The 16,211-nt window shown below is 41.0% G+C and overlaps 1 protein-coding gene across 1 annotated transcript in view; it reads right to left on the bottom strand.

The window, feature by feature from the left end:
• Window positions 1-722: 722 nt before the first annotated feature.
• Window positions 723-16,211, bottom strand: part of LOC109920837 (E1A-binding protein p400-like) — a 58,070-nt gene continuing 42,581 nt past the window's right edge. Inside the window, exons 8-20 of the mRNA XM_048611758.1 lie at window positions 15,105-15,290; window positions 13,642-13,782; window positions 12,003-12,084; window positions 11,802-11,848; window positions 11,472-11,544; window positions 11,297-11,386; window positions 10,661-10,777; window positions 10,281-10,486; window positions 10,017-10,194; window positions 8,251-8,387; window positions 7,501-7,670; window positions 6,001-6,175; window positions 723-863 (exon numbers count right to left, since the gene is read on the bottom strand). Coding sequence (XP_048467715.1) covers window positions 723-863; window positions 6,001-6,175; window positions 7,501-7,670; window positions 8,251-8,387; window positions 10,017-10,194; window positions 10,281-10,486; window positions 10,661-10,777; window positions 11,297-11,386; window positions 11,472-11,544; window positions 11,802-11,848; window positions 12,003-12,084; window positions 13,642-13,782; window positions 15,105-15,290 — 1,743 coding nt within the window. The remainder of the gene's footprint in view (window positions 864-6,000; window positions 6,176-7,500; window positions 7,671-8,250; window positions 8,388-10,016; window positions 10,195-10,280; window positions 10,487-10,660; window positions 10,778-11,296; window positions 11,387-11,471; window positions 11,545-11,801; window positions 11,849-12,002; window positions 12,085-13,641; window positions 13,783-15,104; window positions 15,291-16,211) is intronic.

Below are 16,211 nucleotides of genomic sequence, written 5' to 3' on the forward strand. Positions count from 1 at the left end.
ATTTACGCCTTTGTGACATCTCCTGCATTGTGTCTTTGCTATCTCTAGACTTGACTTCGCAAATGTAGTCCTGGCTAGGCTCCCACCTTCTATACTCTGAATTTAAAATCCCACTGGCACCAAGTTCCATTCACTGATCACCCCCAATGTTTACTCATCTACGCTGGCTCCCCACCTCCAAACTCCTCCAGCGCTGTAACTACCCAAGATTTCTGTCTTCCTCTAACACTGACCTCTTGAATATCCCTAATTTTAATAGCTCCACTACCATTTACACTTTTGTGTCATTTCACTACATTAAATGTGCTGTACAAATACAGGTAGCTGTTGTTATTAAGGAGTGGAATAGAGCAAGCGCCCAGGTCAGTATCCAGTCATGGCCTCTTGGTCAACATATTGATATATGTCAGGGTTCACTCTTGGCTGTGATACTCTGAGATTCGGTAAGCCTACCAAAAATTCATATACAAGGATTTCCTCAGATTGAGATGCCAGATAGGATTGTCTGTAGCCATCCAACCAGCTCAGTTGGAAACTGGAGAGGGCAGCAGGAGGAAGCAGGCAATCAACACTTTTCCCTTGCTTAAAAGGAGTCCTAAATTATGGAGTTTTGGTAACAATATGCAAAACATTATGATTCAGTTCAGATTCAGACATCCTAAAGCAAAACAGAGGACCATCGTTCAAGCGGCATCTATTTTGCATCTTATGAAAAACACTACTTACGTAGGTTGGTACATGAGGTCTTCATACATGATTTTTTGTCTCTTCGACAGGCAGCATTTCAGAATGTGCTCATATTTCTTCGGCAGTTGTTTCTCCACATCCCTCTTCGATCGCCGTAAAATGAACGGCTGGATCATCTAAAAGATAAAGATTCAAACACTTTTGAATTCTGTATACATTTCAATGCTTGCAATTAAAAAAAATGTAATTATTGCAAATGTGATTATGTAATGCATGTGTAGGCTATTCAGCCTATGACCCTGCTCCACCATTCTAAATCAGCTATCTCAATGCTATATTTCCACACCCTCCCCACATCCGTTGATATCATTAGTAACTAGAAATACATCAATCTGTCTTAAACTGAGTTTCACAGGCCTCTGGGGTAAATAATTCCGAAGATTCACACCCTCAGTAAAGAAGTCCCTCCTTATCTCAGTCCTAAATGACTGTCATTGTGGTGAATGCTACCACCAGATGGCACACAAGCAGCTTGACAGTAGAATGGCACTTGTTTGCAACAAAGATGGCACTGACAGCTCCGGATTTCACTGAGATACTTACCCATGCCCAACTCACCATAAATACTGGCTGGAATGGGAATGATTTCACACAGCAGACTGCTCTTAGGTGAATGATCTGCTGCAGCAGCCTGCATGTTTAATGAACTAACTCCTGTCCAACATCCCCTTGATCAATGTGCAATGTGCCCTCCAAGGAGGGAAATCTCCTCAAAGCTTGGAAGATGCTGAAAATCATGACAGACCTCTGAAATAGCCTTGGGGAAAACATGGTGGGCTGTCAGTATCACTGGATGTGGGAAATTCTCTTTTTAAACAAAAGGAAACCTTGTCACAGCAAACAGACTGTCTAACAGTTTAATTGACTGCGCACAGTATCCTGGCACAAAGGCATCCTGGTGAAGGCCACTGTGTCACAGTAAAATGACTTCACTGCCCTCATTAGCACCTGTGCTGGCGTCATTTTGGCATCTGCAGTAAATTACTCCGGCCCTAAATAGTTTGCTTTTTAGTCGGAGACTATGTCCCAGGTTCTAGATCCCACAACATCCTTTCTGCATCTATTCTGTCTATCCCTTTATGAATTTCCTAAATGAAATAACTGCACAGAGGCCGGTGTCCCATCACCGAGCCACCCTTCATTTACTTGTGCGCAGTACACTGGCTGTGACTAGCCACCTCAGAGTCTGTCGCCTGAACGGAGGAGATTCTAATCTTCTGGTTATACTCTTTTTATTCAAATTTCACATAAATCACAGTGTCACAGACACAACACATAACATCAGCCAAAATACATCAAAAACAAGTCACCGCCAACAAAAACGTTAATACAGAACATCCTACAGAAAATCATCCCAGTCCAAACAATAGACTGAAATCCACGTAAGGTATGTGTCCCCAACAAGACACATGGCAAGGTCACTGTACATCAGGCAATTTGCCAAAGAACAGAGACATTGACAAAATATACCATAAGGAAATACAACTCAGTTCAAACAGTAGTACAAAATCTTAAACAACAAAACAAAGCATCAGTCACAATGCATCAAAAACAAGTCACATTAACAGAGAACATCCTACACAAAAATCTCAGTTCAAACTGTAGTTTTAAGTCCACGCAAGATAAGTGCCCCATGCACAACACATGGCAAAGTCACTCTACATCAGATAGTTCGCCAAAGAGAAAAGATGTTGACATGAAATATCATACAGAAACACAGTTTGGTTCAAATGGTAGTACAAAACCACACAGACAAACACACAGTCCCCAAAGCTATCAGTCGGCCTCTTACACACCCCGCTAGCTATCGGTCAGCCTCCTACACATGACAGGGATACACAAAGACACGATATATGCATAAAAGCATAATCCAGACATGAAGACACGGTCCGGCACACACCAAGACACAGTCTATCCACGAAGGGCCCATACATTCATGAAGAGACAGTATACCTAGAAAAGCACCGTACATCAATGAAGGCCCAGTCCACACACAAACATTCAGTTTAGGACCTGGCACAAAGGCCAAGTCTTGTTACCAAATCATCCATTCACTTCACCAATACAACAGTACCACTGCCTGTGACCAGCCAGCTCAGAAGTCAGTTCCCTGCACTGAGGAGATTCTATTCTCCTGGTTAGTTTTTTCACCCCGGTCACTGAGCCACCCTTTATTTACTTGTGCACAATACACTGGCTGCAGCCAGCCAGCTCAGAGTCAGTTGCCTGAACTGAGGCGATTCTAAATCCCCGTTTATATTTTTTTTCCATAAATAACTTTATTGATAGTCTACAACCAGGAAAACACCACATGACCAAGGAACCAAAACCAAGCAGAGCCCCTTGGGACAATGCCTATGTGAACAAAAAGGTGAAGGTGAGGGTAGGGATCAAATCACAATAGAATTGGAGGGGGAATAAAGCATTCCACAGTCCATGGTGCCCACCTCTCCCGAAAGATATCTGAAAGATGCTGCAGAAAAGGGGCAGGCAGTTGACCATAATGACCGCCTCCACGGCCCGCTGCCTGGACCTGTTAATGGCCTGCTTGGCCAGGCCCAGGAGCAAACCCACAAGGAGTTTCTCCGACCTGCCCGCTCCCCTTCCTGTTATTAGTACATCATCCAGACAAATGGCAACCTAGGGTAGCCCTTGTAAAATGTTCTCCATGGTCTGCTGGAAAAGAACGCAGGCTGATGATACCCCAAATGGCAGTCTTGTACATTGATATAAATGCTTATTGGTATTAATTGTAGCAAAGCTCTGGGAATCCTCATCCAGTCGCAACTGCGGGTAGGCGGGGCTCACGTCCAGCTTTGTAAAGGATAGCCCCCACCCCGGCCAACTTTGTGTACAAGTCTCAATGCTAGGGGTTGGATATTTATCCAGCTGTGAGAAGCAGTTTACCATTTGCTTCAAATCCCCACAAAGGCAAACAAAGGCTTCACAGTCGGTACAACCAGTACTGCCCATTCTGCAGACTGCACTGGTTTGATGATTCCTTCACTCTCCAGCCTCCTGATTTCCGCCTTTACTTTTGCCCACAAGACAAATGGGACCGGGCAGCCTCGCAAGATCTCAGAATTGCTTCCTGGTCAACATGTAAAGTAGCCTTGTCCCCGTTGACTGCCCCAAGCCCTTCCCAAAATACTCCCGGGTATTTCATTAGGACTTCGCTCTGGTAGCTATTTTCTAATCGAAAAATGTTCAGCCAATCCAGGTGAATCTTTCTCAACCAATTTCACCCCTTGATAGGCTTGGGCCCGAGCCTTTTACTATCGTTAGTGGTAACTGAACCAACTGCTTCTCACAGGAGACCGGAACCAAAGTCATACCCTTAATCTGCAATGGTTCCCCAGGGCACGTTCTCCATCTGGCCAAGATCTTCTGCAAACTTAAGGGTTGGAGTCCTGAGCGAATCTTGTTAAAGACAGATTCTGCAACTGCAGATACAGCTGCCCCAGTATCGAACTCCACAGGAACTGGATGACCATTTAACCAAACGTTCATTTTAATCGGTTCCAATTTGGATGTCACTAAGCAATTTAATTGTCCCAACTTACACGTAGTGGGACTTACCAGGGTGTGCACTCCCCTAGGTACTGGCCTATGAACTTTTATTCACTCAAGCCAGACCGTGTAGGACTCCTTTGCTGTATCATGTCCGCACACCGGCAACAACTACAATAGCTTGCCGGCCCAGATCCTGATGAACTTTTTACCGAGGCTCAGCTTTGTTGTGGGATTCTGCTGTGGGGTGGCGAAGAGTCCTTCTGCTCAGGATATGCCCTGAGTGAGGCTCTGTGATTGCCTACACTCAAGTGGTATTCCCCAAGCTCAGTTGGAGACGTGAGAGAGTCCACTTCCACTGGGATGTCCTGTAGCTCCCATGCTCCACTTGCCACATTTTCTAATAACAATGCCAGCTGCAGTGCCTGTCTGAAGTCCACTTGGGCTTTGGCTAGTAGGTGCTTCTGCATGGATAAGTCATTAATTCCACAGACCAAAAACTGTGTCTCAGCATCTCACTCAGTGTTAACCCAAAATCACATGCCTCTGCCAGTTGTCTCAGCCTCATCAAAACAAACAGCAGCTCAGAATTAGAGGAGTCTTGGGGTCGTCATATTCCTTAACCAACTCCATCAACTCTTGGAAGGTTTTCATGTCTGGTGCCTCTGGGAAAGCTAAACCCCTTAAAATTGAGAATGCTGCGAGTCTACAAGCAGTCAGAAGGATTACTCGTTGCTTTTCATCTGCCCAGAAAATATATTACATTCTTTCCACATACTGGGCCCAGTCTTCGACAGCAGGATCAAACAAGTCAAGCTTCCCAAATAAAGGCATCATGCCAGACATGCTTACCCCAATTCAAAGATGTTGTAAGTGAATGTTCTTCAGGCACATCCCATCTTCTCTTGTCTCCACTGAAATAACTGCACAGAGGCCGGTATCCCATTACCGAGCCACCCTTTATTTACTTGTGCGCAGTACACTGGTTGTGGGCAACCAGCTCAGAGTCTGTCCCCTCAACTGAAGAGATTCTAATCTTCTGGTTATATTGATCAGCCAGGGCTTTCCTGATTAGCCCAGGTTAACAACCCCAATCAACAACCTCATAGTCAACAAGGTTAACCTGGTTCCAATCACTACCATAAGTTCTTATGACATCGTCTCTCATTCTTCTAAAAATACAACCCAGTCTCTTCAAAGGACAGTCTCATCATCTTAGGGATCAGTCTGGTAAACATCTACTGCACGCCCTCTTTGGCAAATATATCCTTGCATAGGAAAGGACACCAGAACTGCACACAACACTTCAGGTGCAGTCTCATTTTTTGGCTCCTGTACTCAAATCTTCTTTGAATAAAGGCATGATGCATTTTCTGGCAGTATAGATTCTACAAGATCTAATTGCTTATCTCTGCCAAGTGACCTTACATTAGGATAAGTTACTATGAAATGAGTAATCAGATTCCTTCAGGCTGTTTGTACAATGCACAGTGAACTGATCAAGGTGCAAGACATACAATCTCTTCCAAGACTTGTAAAGCCCTCAATCATGTTTAAGAAAATATAGCTGGTCACTGTACATTGCCTCCCATCTGCACTTCACAAACTTAGCTATTCTGCAGCTGACTGCCCTAAGGCACCATATGTGGAAATGGCAGGAAACTCCACATTCAGACTACCTGGCAAGATCCCTTTACAATCTTGCCATTTTCTTTTCCTAATTTAAGCATATGTTGCACTTACCCTATGCATTCTTATCACCAATTTGTGGCAATAGTCCTGATTTTCATCTGTGCCAACTTTCACAGGGAAATCCAGGTAGGATCTGGAAATTCCAGGCAGCAGGAAATGCATCATAGTCCACAGTTCCATCGGGGTATTTTGTAAAGGAGCTCCAATTAAAAGCAGACGCTGTTGACTAAAAAAGGAAAAATTTGCCATCAATTCACTCATTAGTATCCCATAATCATTCAAAAATGTAACTTACCAGAACTAAATGTGTTCGATTGGAGTCAATCAGATATTACCTTCTCATTTGTCAGCCGGCATGAAAACTTCCTAATTTCAATTACTCCCTTTCTTTCTCCCTCTTTTCCCCTAGCACACAATTCCAGATGACTGCCAGCTTCCACTACATTATCCAAATGGCCGTTCTGTTGCGACTTCAGGGAGTCAGTGTCAATGTGCTTTTTAATCACCGAGCATTAAAATCACAACGGATCTGTTGTGCACCCACAAGCAGAGGGCATGCTTCTCAATGGAGGAAATTGGGTAGGCAACTAGAAGCGGGAGTTCTGACTGATTCCCCCTCACTCCTAACCACAGATCCAGAACATTCATCTCGTGCACCCAGCTACATTGAAGCCCCAGACGTTTTGGTGCATGTGGCTTATTGTCAGTCACTTAACCAAGTAACTTTGACAACAAAGTTCAGGCTTCTAGATATGAAAGACTTAAAGAGATATGGAGACAGTGCAGGAGAATGGCATTGTGATAGAAGATCAGCCATGACCTAGCTAAACATCAAAGCAGGCTCAAGGTACCTAATGACCTATTTCTTCAGTCCTTTTGTGTATTTTAAAAATTAAGATGTATAATAACAGGAGGCTATTTCATCCATCAAGCTTGTTCCTCCATTCTGTTACAGAATGGTTGATCCCTATCTAACTTCTCATTTACCCAACCTGGTCCCATAATCCTTAAAACAGAAATCTATCAACCAAGGTCTTGGAACTTTTCAACTGACTCCCACCCTCAAGTTTTTTGAGGGACAACGGGTTCCAGATGTCCACTACCCTTTGAGACAGCAACTGCTTGCTGAGATTATTTCTGAAGGGCTTGGCTCTAATTTGAAGATTGGAGTGCCTTATTGTAGGATGTTTTCCTCACTAGAGGAAATTGTTTCTCTCTACAATCTCCAATCATTTTAATAATTTTAAACATCTTGATTTTACCATCCTGTAACTTCCTCTTAAATCTACTCTCATAAAAGGGCCCTTTTAGCCTCGTGTATTTGTGCGTTTTTGCCTCAATACCTACTCTAGCAAAATCAATCAATCACCTCAAACATATCAATCATATCATAACATGCTATGCTCTGAGGATTTTATTATCTCTTCTCACAGGAGTAGAAACACGCTTTCAAACTGAGATACATTCCCTAAATTGAAACACAACCATTATTACAGCAATAAGCTGAAGTTAGTTTATACTGTCATAAACATTAACGCATATGACACAGACCTCTTGAGATTGAACAGGGCCTCCCAGTGCCATTCAGTGGTGTTCCTGAGCTGCTGGACCTCGTCTAGGATTAGATACTTCCACCTCTTCCTTCGGAAAGCTTGGTGGTCCTTTAGCAGAAGCTTGTACGAGGTTATACATACATGGAAAGAATTGGGTTCCAACCAACACTGAAATTGATAGGTGTTTAGTTTAGCTACTCCATTCCCAACGTTGATACATTATTAACAGAAAGAGATTACATTAGGCAAAAAGCAGCCCATACTAACAACCAAAGCAAAGGTATGACATACAATCATAAAACACTGAAAACAGGCATTTGGTCCAATTAATCCGTGCCAGTGTTTATGCTCCACACAAATCTCCCAGTTTTCCTAAAATCCATCAACATATTTTCTGCTCCTTCCTAATTCGTGTTTATCCAGCTTTTCCTTAAATGCTTCAACGCAATGTAGCTCAACCATTACCTGGGTTTACAACTGCTAAATTTTCACCACCCTGTGTAAAAAAGTTCCCAATTCCTTTTGAATTTCTTCTGAACATTTTTATATTTACAATCATGAGTTTTAGTTTCTTCCCATAAGTGGAAACAGTTTCTCTATATCTACCTAATTGAACTTTCTAATGATTTGAAAGAACTCCATTAGGTCGCCCCACAGACCCTCTTTTCTATGGAAAAATAAACGGCTTCAGGCTGTTCAATCTTTCCTATTCGATATAGTCAAAACAAATTAATTAATAAAAGATTACCTCTCTTTTAATTCTACGTTCCTTCCTTGTGCCAAAGTACATCATGATCTTGAGACCTGGACACCACCGTTTGAATTCCATTTCCCAATTAAGCATTTTACAAGTTCGCACCACGACAAGATGTGGACCCCAGATGCCTTAATTCAAAAACACACAGAACATTAAAACCTACAGGCCACGTATGGACACATATTATTCAAAATTCATCTGAAATAATTAGGACAAATGCAGTGATTTCATAGATGTATGCATTTCAAGTTGAAAGCTAAACAAACAGCACTTCAGCAAAAACAATTGAACCAGTCACTTCAAAGGAAGTTCAAAACCACAAAAAAATGCTGCATATTCTGAAATAAAGACAATGCTGTTGCAAGACAGACAATTTTGACTTTAAAGACAACGGCAATGTCACTCCCTCTCCCTCCTTCAGATGTTAAGTAACATGCTTTCCACTTTAGTTATTTTCAACATCTATTTTCCACAGAACATGAGAACATAAAATTGCTCACTACTTGAGTAGGTGCAGATACAATTTCCGGCTGTGATTTTTGAAGAATTGAATGAAACTGTTCAATCTGCAGCACAGCCTAGGTGAGATTCTGGGGGGAAGACTTACGGTGGTAACAATTTTAACAATGTTGTGAACTTATTCTTTGCTACTATTCCTAGAATACAAAAGTAAATTTAGGTCGACTCTCCAGTGTAGCACTGCTTAAAAGGCTGTTTTTGGCAGAGAGATTAAATCAACCATCCATTTGCCCTTTCAGACAGGAGTAAAACATCTCACAGCTTCTATTTGATATGACATGTTGTCTCATTGGTGAGACCATATCTTAAACGCTGCCTGCAGTTTTGGTCTCCTTATTTTGGGAAGGATGTAAATGCATTGGAGGCAGTTCAGAGGTTTATTAAATTTATACCTGGAATGAGAGGATTGTCTTGTGATGAAAGATTGCGACTGACTGGGCTTGTTCCCCATGGAGTTAGGAGAGGGGCGGCCTGATTGAAATGTACAAGATCCTGAATGGTCTTGACAAAGTAGATGTGGAGGAGCCTCCAGCTGGGAGACACACATTTAAAATCAGGGGTTGCACTTTTAGAACAGAGATCGAGGGAACTGTTCTCTTAAGACGGTTGATCCTCAGAAGGTGGTAAAAGAAGAGCCATGAGATATTCTTAAGGCAGAAAGAGATTGATTCTTGTTCAGCAAGGGAATCAAAGGATATCTGAATATCAAATTCAGAACACAAACATATTCACCACAAGCTTATTGAATGGCAGAGCGGGCTTGAATGGTCAATTGGCCTACTTCTGATAATTCACACGTTTGCATCTGAAGAGCAGCAAAGGAGTTCCCCACCAATACTCTGGTACTTAACCAATATCAGTAAATCAAATATTCTGAGCATTTAGTTTACAAACGTTTGAGGAACCTTGCTCTTTGTAAATTGATTGCCAACTTTCCTAACATGATATCAGTAACCATATTTCAAAAGAACACTGACTATAAGGCACTTACAGTACCGCGAAGGCTTGAGAGATGCTGTGCGAGTGTACTTCTTATTAAGGAAGACATAAAAGCTTCTATTTAATCTGAAATAATATGTTGCTTTAATGTCAGTACTGCAAAGCCCACTTGACTGCTGCTCTACAACCGTGCTTTCAGATCCTTCCAAAACTCAAATGTCTCCTTTCCAATTATATGTATCAAAATGACAAAGCTACTTTGTCAAAATATTCAGGTTGGAGTTCTGCATTTGGCCTACCTTCATTTGCAGCGAGATGGGCTAAAAATCCAATAATCTGCACAGTCTTGCCTAAACGCGAATCATCAGCCAAAATTCCATTTAGTTTTCTTCTATGGAGACCAGCTAGCCAATCAATGCCAATCTGTTGATATTCCCGAAGAGTCCCATGAAGCAAGAAAGGAGCAGCATTTCTCACCTGTCAAAGAACAAAGTTGTACACTGTTCACACCACTGCATCGAAAAGCCACTAGACTCTACAATTATCCCAAGACAGACAATTACCGAGGATGCATAGCGAGCTGTGCCCTTTGGCAGCAGGGGCTCAGCAGCAGCAGAAACCTCAGCGATGTCCTTTCTTGGCCTCCTCCCCTCAGTCGGATTGGTATGTATTCGCTCCACCACTCTGTACTGGTCTACGCTCAGCAAAGAATCGATTGCCACCTCTTGCTCCGGACTGTCAAATTCAGCAGCAAACTCCTCTGCCATTTCTGAAACAGAGTCTCATTAGTACCCACACTGAACTGAGTTTCAAAATATCCAAGTGGCTTGTATTAAGCATACAAGAATGAGGAAAATTGCAGGCAAGAGCCTTAAATTAATCATGCACTGATGAAGTTGCACAATAATTATATTCATCCACAAGTCTTCATGAGTTAACACACCTTCAACATCGTCATAGTCGTCATCTTCACTGTCGGAAGAATCTGGCGCTGGCCAGTCAAAGTTTTCTGAATAAGCACCAGCATACTGCTGTACAAGGTCTTCCAGAGGGATTTCAGCTGTAAGCAAATTAATAGTTGCATTTAAAATTAGGAATACGAGAGTCATTCAGCCGCTGAAGGTTGCTCACAAGTGGATCACAACTGAGCTGGAGCTCAACTCCAAGCATCCACTGAAGTACTGTATTCCTTCATCTCCTTACTATCAAAATCTACTGATTTCAGTAGTGAAAGCTGAAAATGATCCCCTAGCATTCACAGCCTTTTGAGGGGAAGATTTACAGATTTCTACTAGACTTCATGTGTAAAACGGTTTAACGGTTTCACGATTCCACCCCCTCCGCGCAATACGACCTAGCACTAACTTAAACATAATATCTACTCATTCTTGATTCCTACTAAAGAAATTATTTTTCAATAGAGTTCTTACTGTTATAAATACCTCAATTAGATGACCTTTTAAGTTACTAAATGGAAGGAAATACAAACCAAGTTTATACAACGTAATCCTTTAAGCTGTAGTATCATTGTGACGATCTCCATTTCAGCCTCTCTTGGACTTCAAAGTGTTCCAATTACCTTGTTTGGCTAAATCGGCCAATTCAGTCTGATGGTCAACAACGCCTTCAATAGCCTCTTGTTCTTCAATTGTTTCTTCACAGTCTTCCACTGAAAATGAAAGTTGCAATGCAGTTTTTATTCATCTAAAGGCAGAAAGGTGACTTTATTGGCAGATAATAACCTATGAACAAACCTGTTTCCACAGCGGCCTCATCCCCAGCAAATGAATCACTGGATTTCCTGTTGCTTTCATTGCCCAATGTATCCTACAAATTAGAAAATACACAACTTCACATATCAGCATTTTTCATGCTTCAACTGTTACAAGGATTACATTAAAATTTCTTCACTAAAAAGAACTGAGGCTCTTGTCCATGTTGATAATAGGTCCAAATTAGTTTAAAAAAATGGAAATCACTAAATCTTGAATTTTTTAAAATGTTTTTATTTATATGGTACAAAACCCCTATAAACATCACACTGTAACCAGTTTCACATACAAATAGTCAATTTGAGAACTTACATCACTGAGCTTTTCTGACCTAGGCCATGGAGATACAGAGTTTGGACCTGAAATCAGAAAAAAACAAATATTAAAGTACTCTAATATTTTTGAAGTTTAAAAATCAAAACATTACTTTGATACTTTTGTTTTTATGGCCTGAAATCACCGAAATACAAGCCCACTAATTTTTGACACAAGATGCTGAACTACATTCTTGACCTCTGTTTGATGATTCCCTCCGTAAATGTAATGTTTTTCTCCGTTGCTCTTCCATGTAAAGCTGCAACTTTACTTCTACAACCTGTAAAGAAAATGCAAAAAAAAAACTTAAGAGTTTTTTTTTTCCCCAATCCATACACATAGCATTCTCTACATTTAGATGTGATGGAGCAAAACATGTTTTCTTATAACCACAGTTTCAACCTAAAATACTGATTACCCAAGTAGATTTCCTCCTTACATTCACAGTCATGAACAGTCATGTGTTAGAAAATACAAGCAACAATATTTATAGAGATAACAAGGTGCACAGCTGGATGAACACAGCAGGCCAAGCAGCATCATTGGAGCAGGAAGGCTGACGTTTCGGGCCTAGACCCTTAAGGCCTGCTGTGTTCATCCAGCTCTACACCTTGTTATCTCAGATTCTCCAGCATCTGCAGTTCCTACTATCTCTGAAACAATATTTATAGGATGTCTTTAGTGAAAAAGCACCTCAAGACACTTCACAGAGATGGAATCAGGCAAAAATGAATGTCAAACCAAGGAGGGAGATATTGAGAGATGTGGCCAAAGGAGTGGTCTTAACTATGAATCAAACAGAAATGCTGGAGAAACTCAGCAGGTCTGGCAGCATCTGTGGAACAGGTATCTCCACAGATCCTGCCAGAACTGCTGAATTTCTCCAGCATTGTTCAGATTTTATTTCTGATCTATTTTGCTTGTACTTGGTCTTAATCGGTTCTTGAAGGAGACAGAGACGTTGAAACAGGTGCAATTTAAAGTCAAAGCATATGAAGATGATGGCACGGTTTACAGTACTTCTGAGGCTTTTAAAGCAGTCCATCAGACACGTAAATTCCAAGAAGCACCGATAACTAGCCATTTTCTCCAATCCTCTGGAATTTCAAAACATTTCTTTCTCTCATCCCAATTCTCTTCAAATGCTTGAAAAGAGTCAAAACATTACCAAAACCAAACACTGTGTTCACTGCACAGTTTTCAGGTGCTGTAGGATCTGAAATGCAGCAAACATGTTTCAAATCTGCAATTTATGAATTGATTATGGACCAATTTCACTTATGATCAGCCAAATCCGACAAGCAAACAGCATCTATAGGTCCAGTTTCAAATCCCACCTGCTGCAAAGGTGTGTCTTAACATGTCCGAACAGGTCGATTAGAAAACAAACAGCGCCATTGCTAATCGTATCATTTGATTACTCAAGCAAAAAAAAACACATCAATTACCAAACGCCTGCGCGATAAGCTAAACAGCAATAACTACTTACATTAATAAAGCACATATTATTTTAATATGAACAGTCTCAGATGGTTTCATAGGCGTGATAATCAAATAAAATTTAACAGTAGGCTACACAACAAGATAATAAAACAGACTGAGCGAAAATTTCGTCAAAGAGTTGGATTTAAGATGGATCGTGTGAGAAGGATAGATGGAGAGATGGAGGAAGACAATGCCAGGGCCTAGAGACTGAGCAGCTGAAGGTACAGCCACCAATAGCAGTGATGATATTAATTAGAGAAGCTTGACATTTCCATGTACTTTTTGGAATATGTGAATATTTGTTTTGGAATTTTAGTAATGTCTAATTAATGATAATATTTCATTGCTATACCTTTTCAATATTACACCAAAATTGCAGCACATCTCTAGCAACTGAAGCAGCTTTCCGTCTTAGTTTGGCATGTTCTTCTCTTCTTGCTCTTTCTTCATTCAGCTTCTGTTCTTCATGATGGCGCACAACAGTTCGAGCAAGCTAGTTCAAAAGAAGAATTACTGATGGTTATCTTTTTAAGAATCAGTACTTACTTAGATTATCTAAGTTAATGAAAACATCCTTCCAATATCTAGGTACACACAAAGCATTCAATACTAATGTTTACGCAGCTGCAAATCAGTAATTCCATATTTATTTCTTGAGCACAGAATCAGGACATTCGGTTCAAAAGATTCACACTGGTGTTTCTGCTCCACACAAACTTTCTCCTATTGTCTTCATCTCACCCCACCAGCATAACTTTCTTATCCTTTATCCCTCACTTTTATCTGACTTCCACTTATATGCATCATACTATTTGTTTCAACCACTCTATGAGGCAATGTGTTCCATGTTCTCACCACTCCTTGGATAAAGACATTGATCCTGAATTCCCTACTGAATTTATTCAGGACCATCATCGATTAGTGAGTCAAAAATCTCTGTTTAACAAAACAACTTGAATTTGCAGAGTGCCTCTCGACAAACTCAAGACTTAATGGCCAATTAATTATTTCTGATGTGCTCCGAGACCAAGAAGAAAATCCTCTCTTTAGCAGCAAAACCAAAAATTAACCAATGGGACATTTTTCTCAGTAGCTGTTTACAGGACCTTCCTGTATGCCAGCTAGTTACAGTGTTTACCCAGACAACAATGACAAATGCACTTAAAAACTAACTCCAAGCCAATGTTTCCTCAGAGGGTCCGTGCGCTACAACGTTCCCAGCACTGACTTCCGTTTTGGAAGCTACTTTTGCATATGAACCTCATAGGTCTGCGCAGCAGCAGGAAAAATTAGAAGGAAAGTAATTCCATGGTTAATTGATTGATTGATTTATCACATACCAAAATACAGTGAGAAGAGTTGTTTTGCGTGCTATACAGGCAGATCATACCACATGAAGTGCATCAGGGTAGCAGAAGAGAACACAGAATACAGCGTTACAGCTGCAGAGAAGGTGCAGGGAGAGAGATCGGAATTAACATTTGACAGATCTGTTCAAAAGTCTGATAACAGCAGAGAAAAAGCTGTTCTTGAATCTGTTCATATGTGCATTCAAACTTTTACATCTTCCGCCTGATGGAAGAGAGTATAATCAGGGTGAGAGGGGTCTTTGATTATGTTGGTTGCTTTCCCAAGGCAGCATGAAGTATAGATGGAGTCAATGGATGGAAAGCATGATGGACTGGACTGTGTTCACGACTCTCTGTAGTTTCTTGCAGTCTTGGGAGATATCTATGAGAACTGTGATAAGTAGCTGCAGATATGTATGTTTTTCATTGCTTTCTGTTAGGGCACTAAGATCAGATACAAGTTTACCTTTTTAGCAATGCCCATCTTCCACCTCCTTTCTTGAGCAAAATCTGCAGCCATCCATTGCATTTCTTCCAGCAGGTAGTCCCAGTGAGATTTCGGTCGTGGTGCTTCCTGAAGTCGGGGCAGTCTCCTCAGTGACCACAACCCCTCTTTCCTAAGTTCAGCAATTCGTTGATGTATCTGATTTTCCTATTAATGATGAAGAGGGCGTTAGGGTAAAATGAAAAACTTAAATCAAAGCAGAACCCCAATTGACGTATACTAAATCTGTTGCAGCTTGAGATCTATGCAGAATAAAAGGATGTAGATTTGAGCTTTACATGTTCGTTCCAAGTTTTACAGTCCCAGTTGAATGCCTACCTGTTTTCCTCCACTCTTCAACATACTAAATGACAGAACCTCAGCTCTAAGGGGTAAAGAATGCCAAAGATTCACCTCCCTCTGAATGGAAAAATTCCTCCTCATCTCTGTCTTAAATGGTCTGATGCTTATTGAGACCACGTACCCTGGTTCTAGTCCCATTCCAGCAAAGGGAAACATCCTACCTACATTTATCCTATCAAGTCCTGTAAGAATTTTGAACGCATACCTTTCATTCTTCTAAACTGTGAAGAATATAGTGAAAACATAAGCCACCATGAGGTGGCCAACCCGCTTGGTGTAGTTAACTGCTCATGTTGTATACTAAAACATCACATTTGTGCGATAACACAAGAATAATCCAATGCATGGGTGACATGCAATCCACAAGCCCTGGATTTCTTGCCTAAAGCCCAGATATTTTACTGGTCCTTGAAATGATAAACTTCTATTCAAGTTTGCTGAGATTGGGAAGGCCTATTGGCTAACTGACAGTAAATTAACTCCTTTAAGGAGTTGGTGAAGCACAGTCTTGCTCCATCCACTTAAAAAATAATCTTAAACAGAAGCAGTAAAACATCTGTCAAATTAAGAACCTCCTCTAACTTTCTTTTCCAAACAAGTATTGTCTTGATCCAATTGATGGATACTACAGGACAAGGTAGATCCCAGAATGAAACCTGGCTTGATACATCACAGCTTCTAATTATTACAATTAAATAACGGTGGTTACTTTCTAAAACATATCCA

This window comes from Rhincodon typus, chromosome 24, assembly GCF_021869965.1.
Source record: "Rhincodon typus isolate 14 chromosome 24, sRhiTyp1.1, whole genome shotgun sequence".
Lineage (NCBI taxonomy): Eukaryota > Metazoa > Chordata > Chondrichthyes > Orectolobiformes > Rhincodontidae > Rhincodon > Rhincodon typus.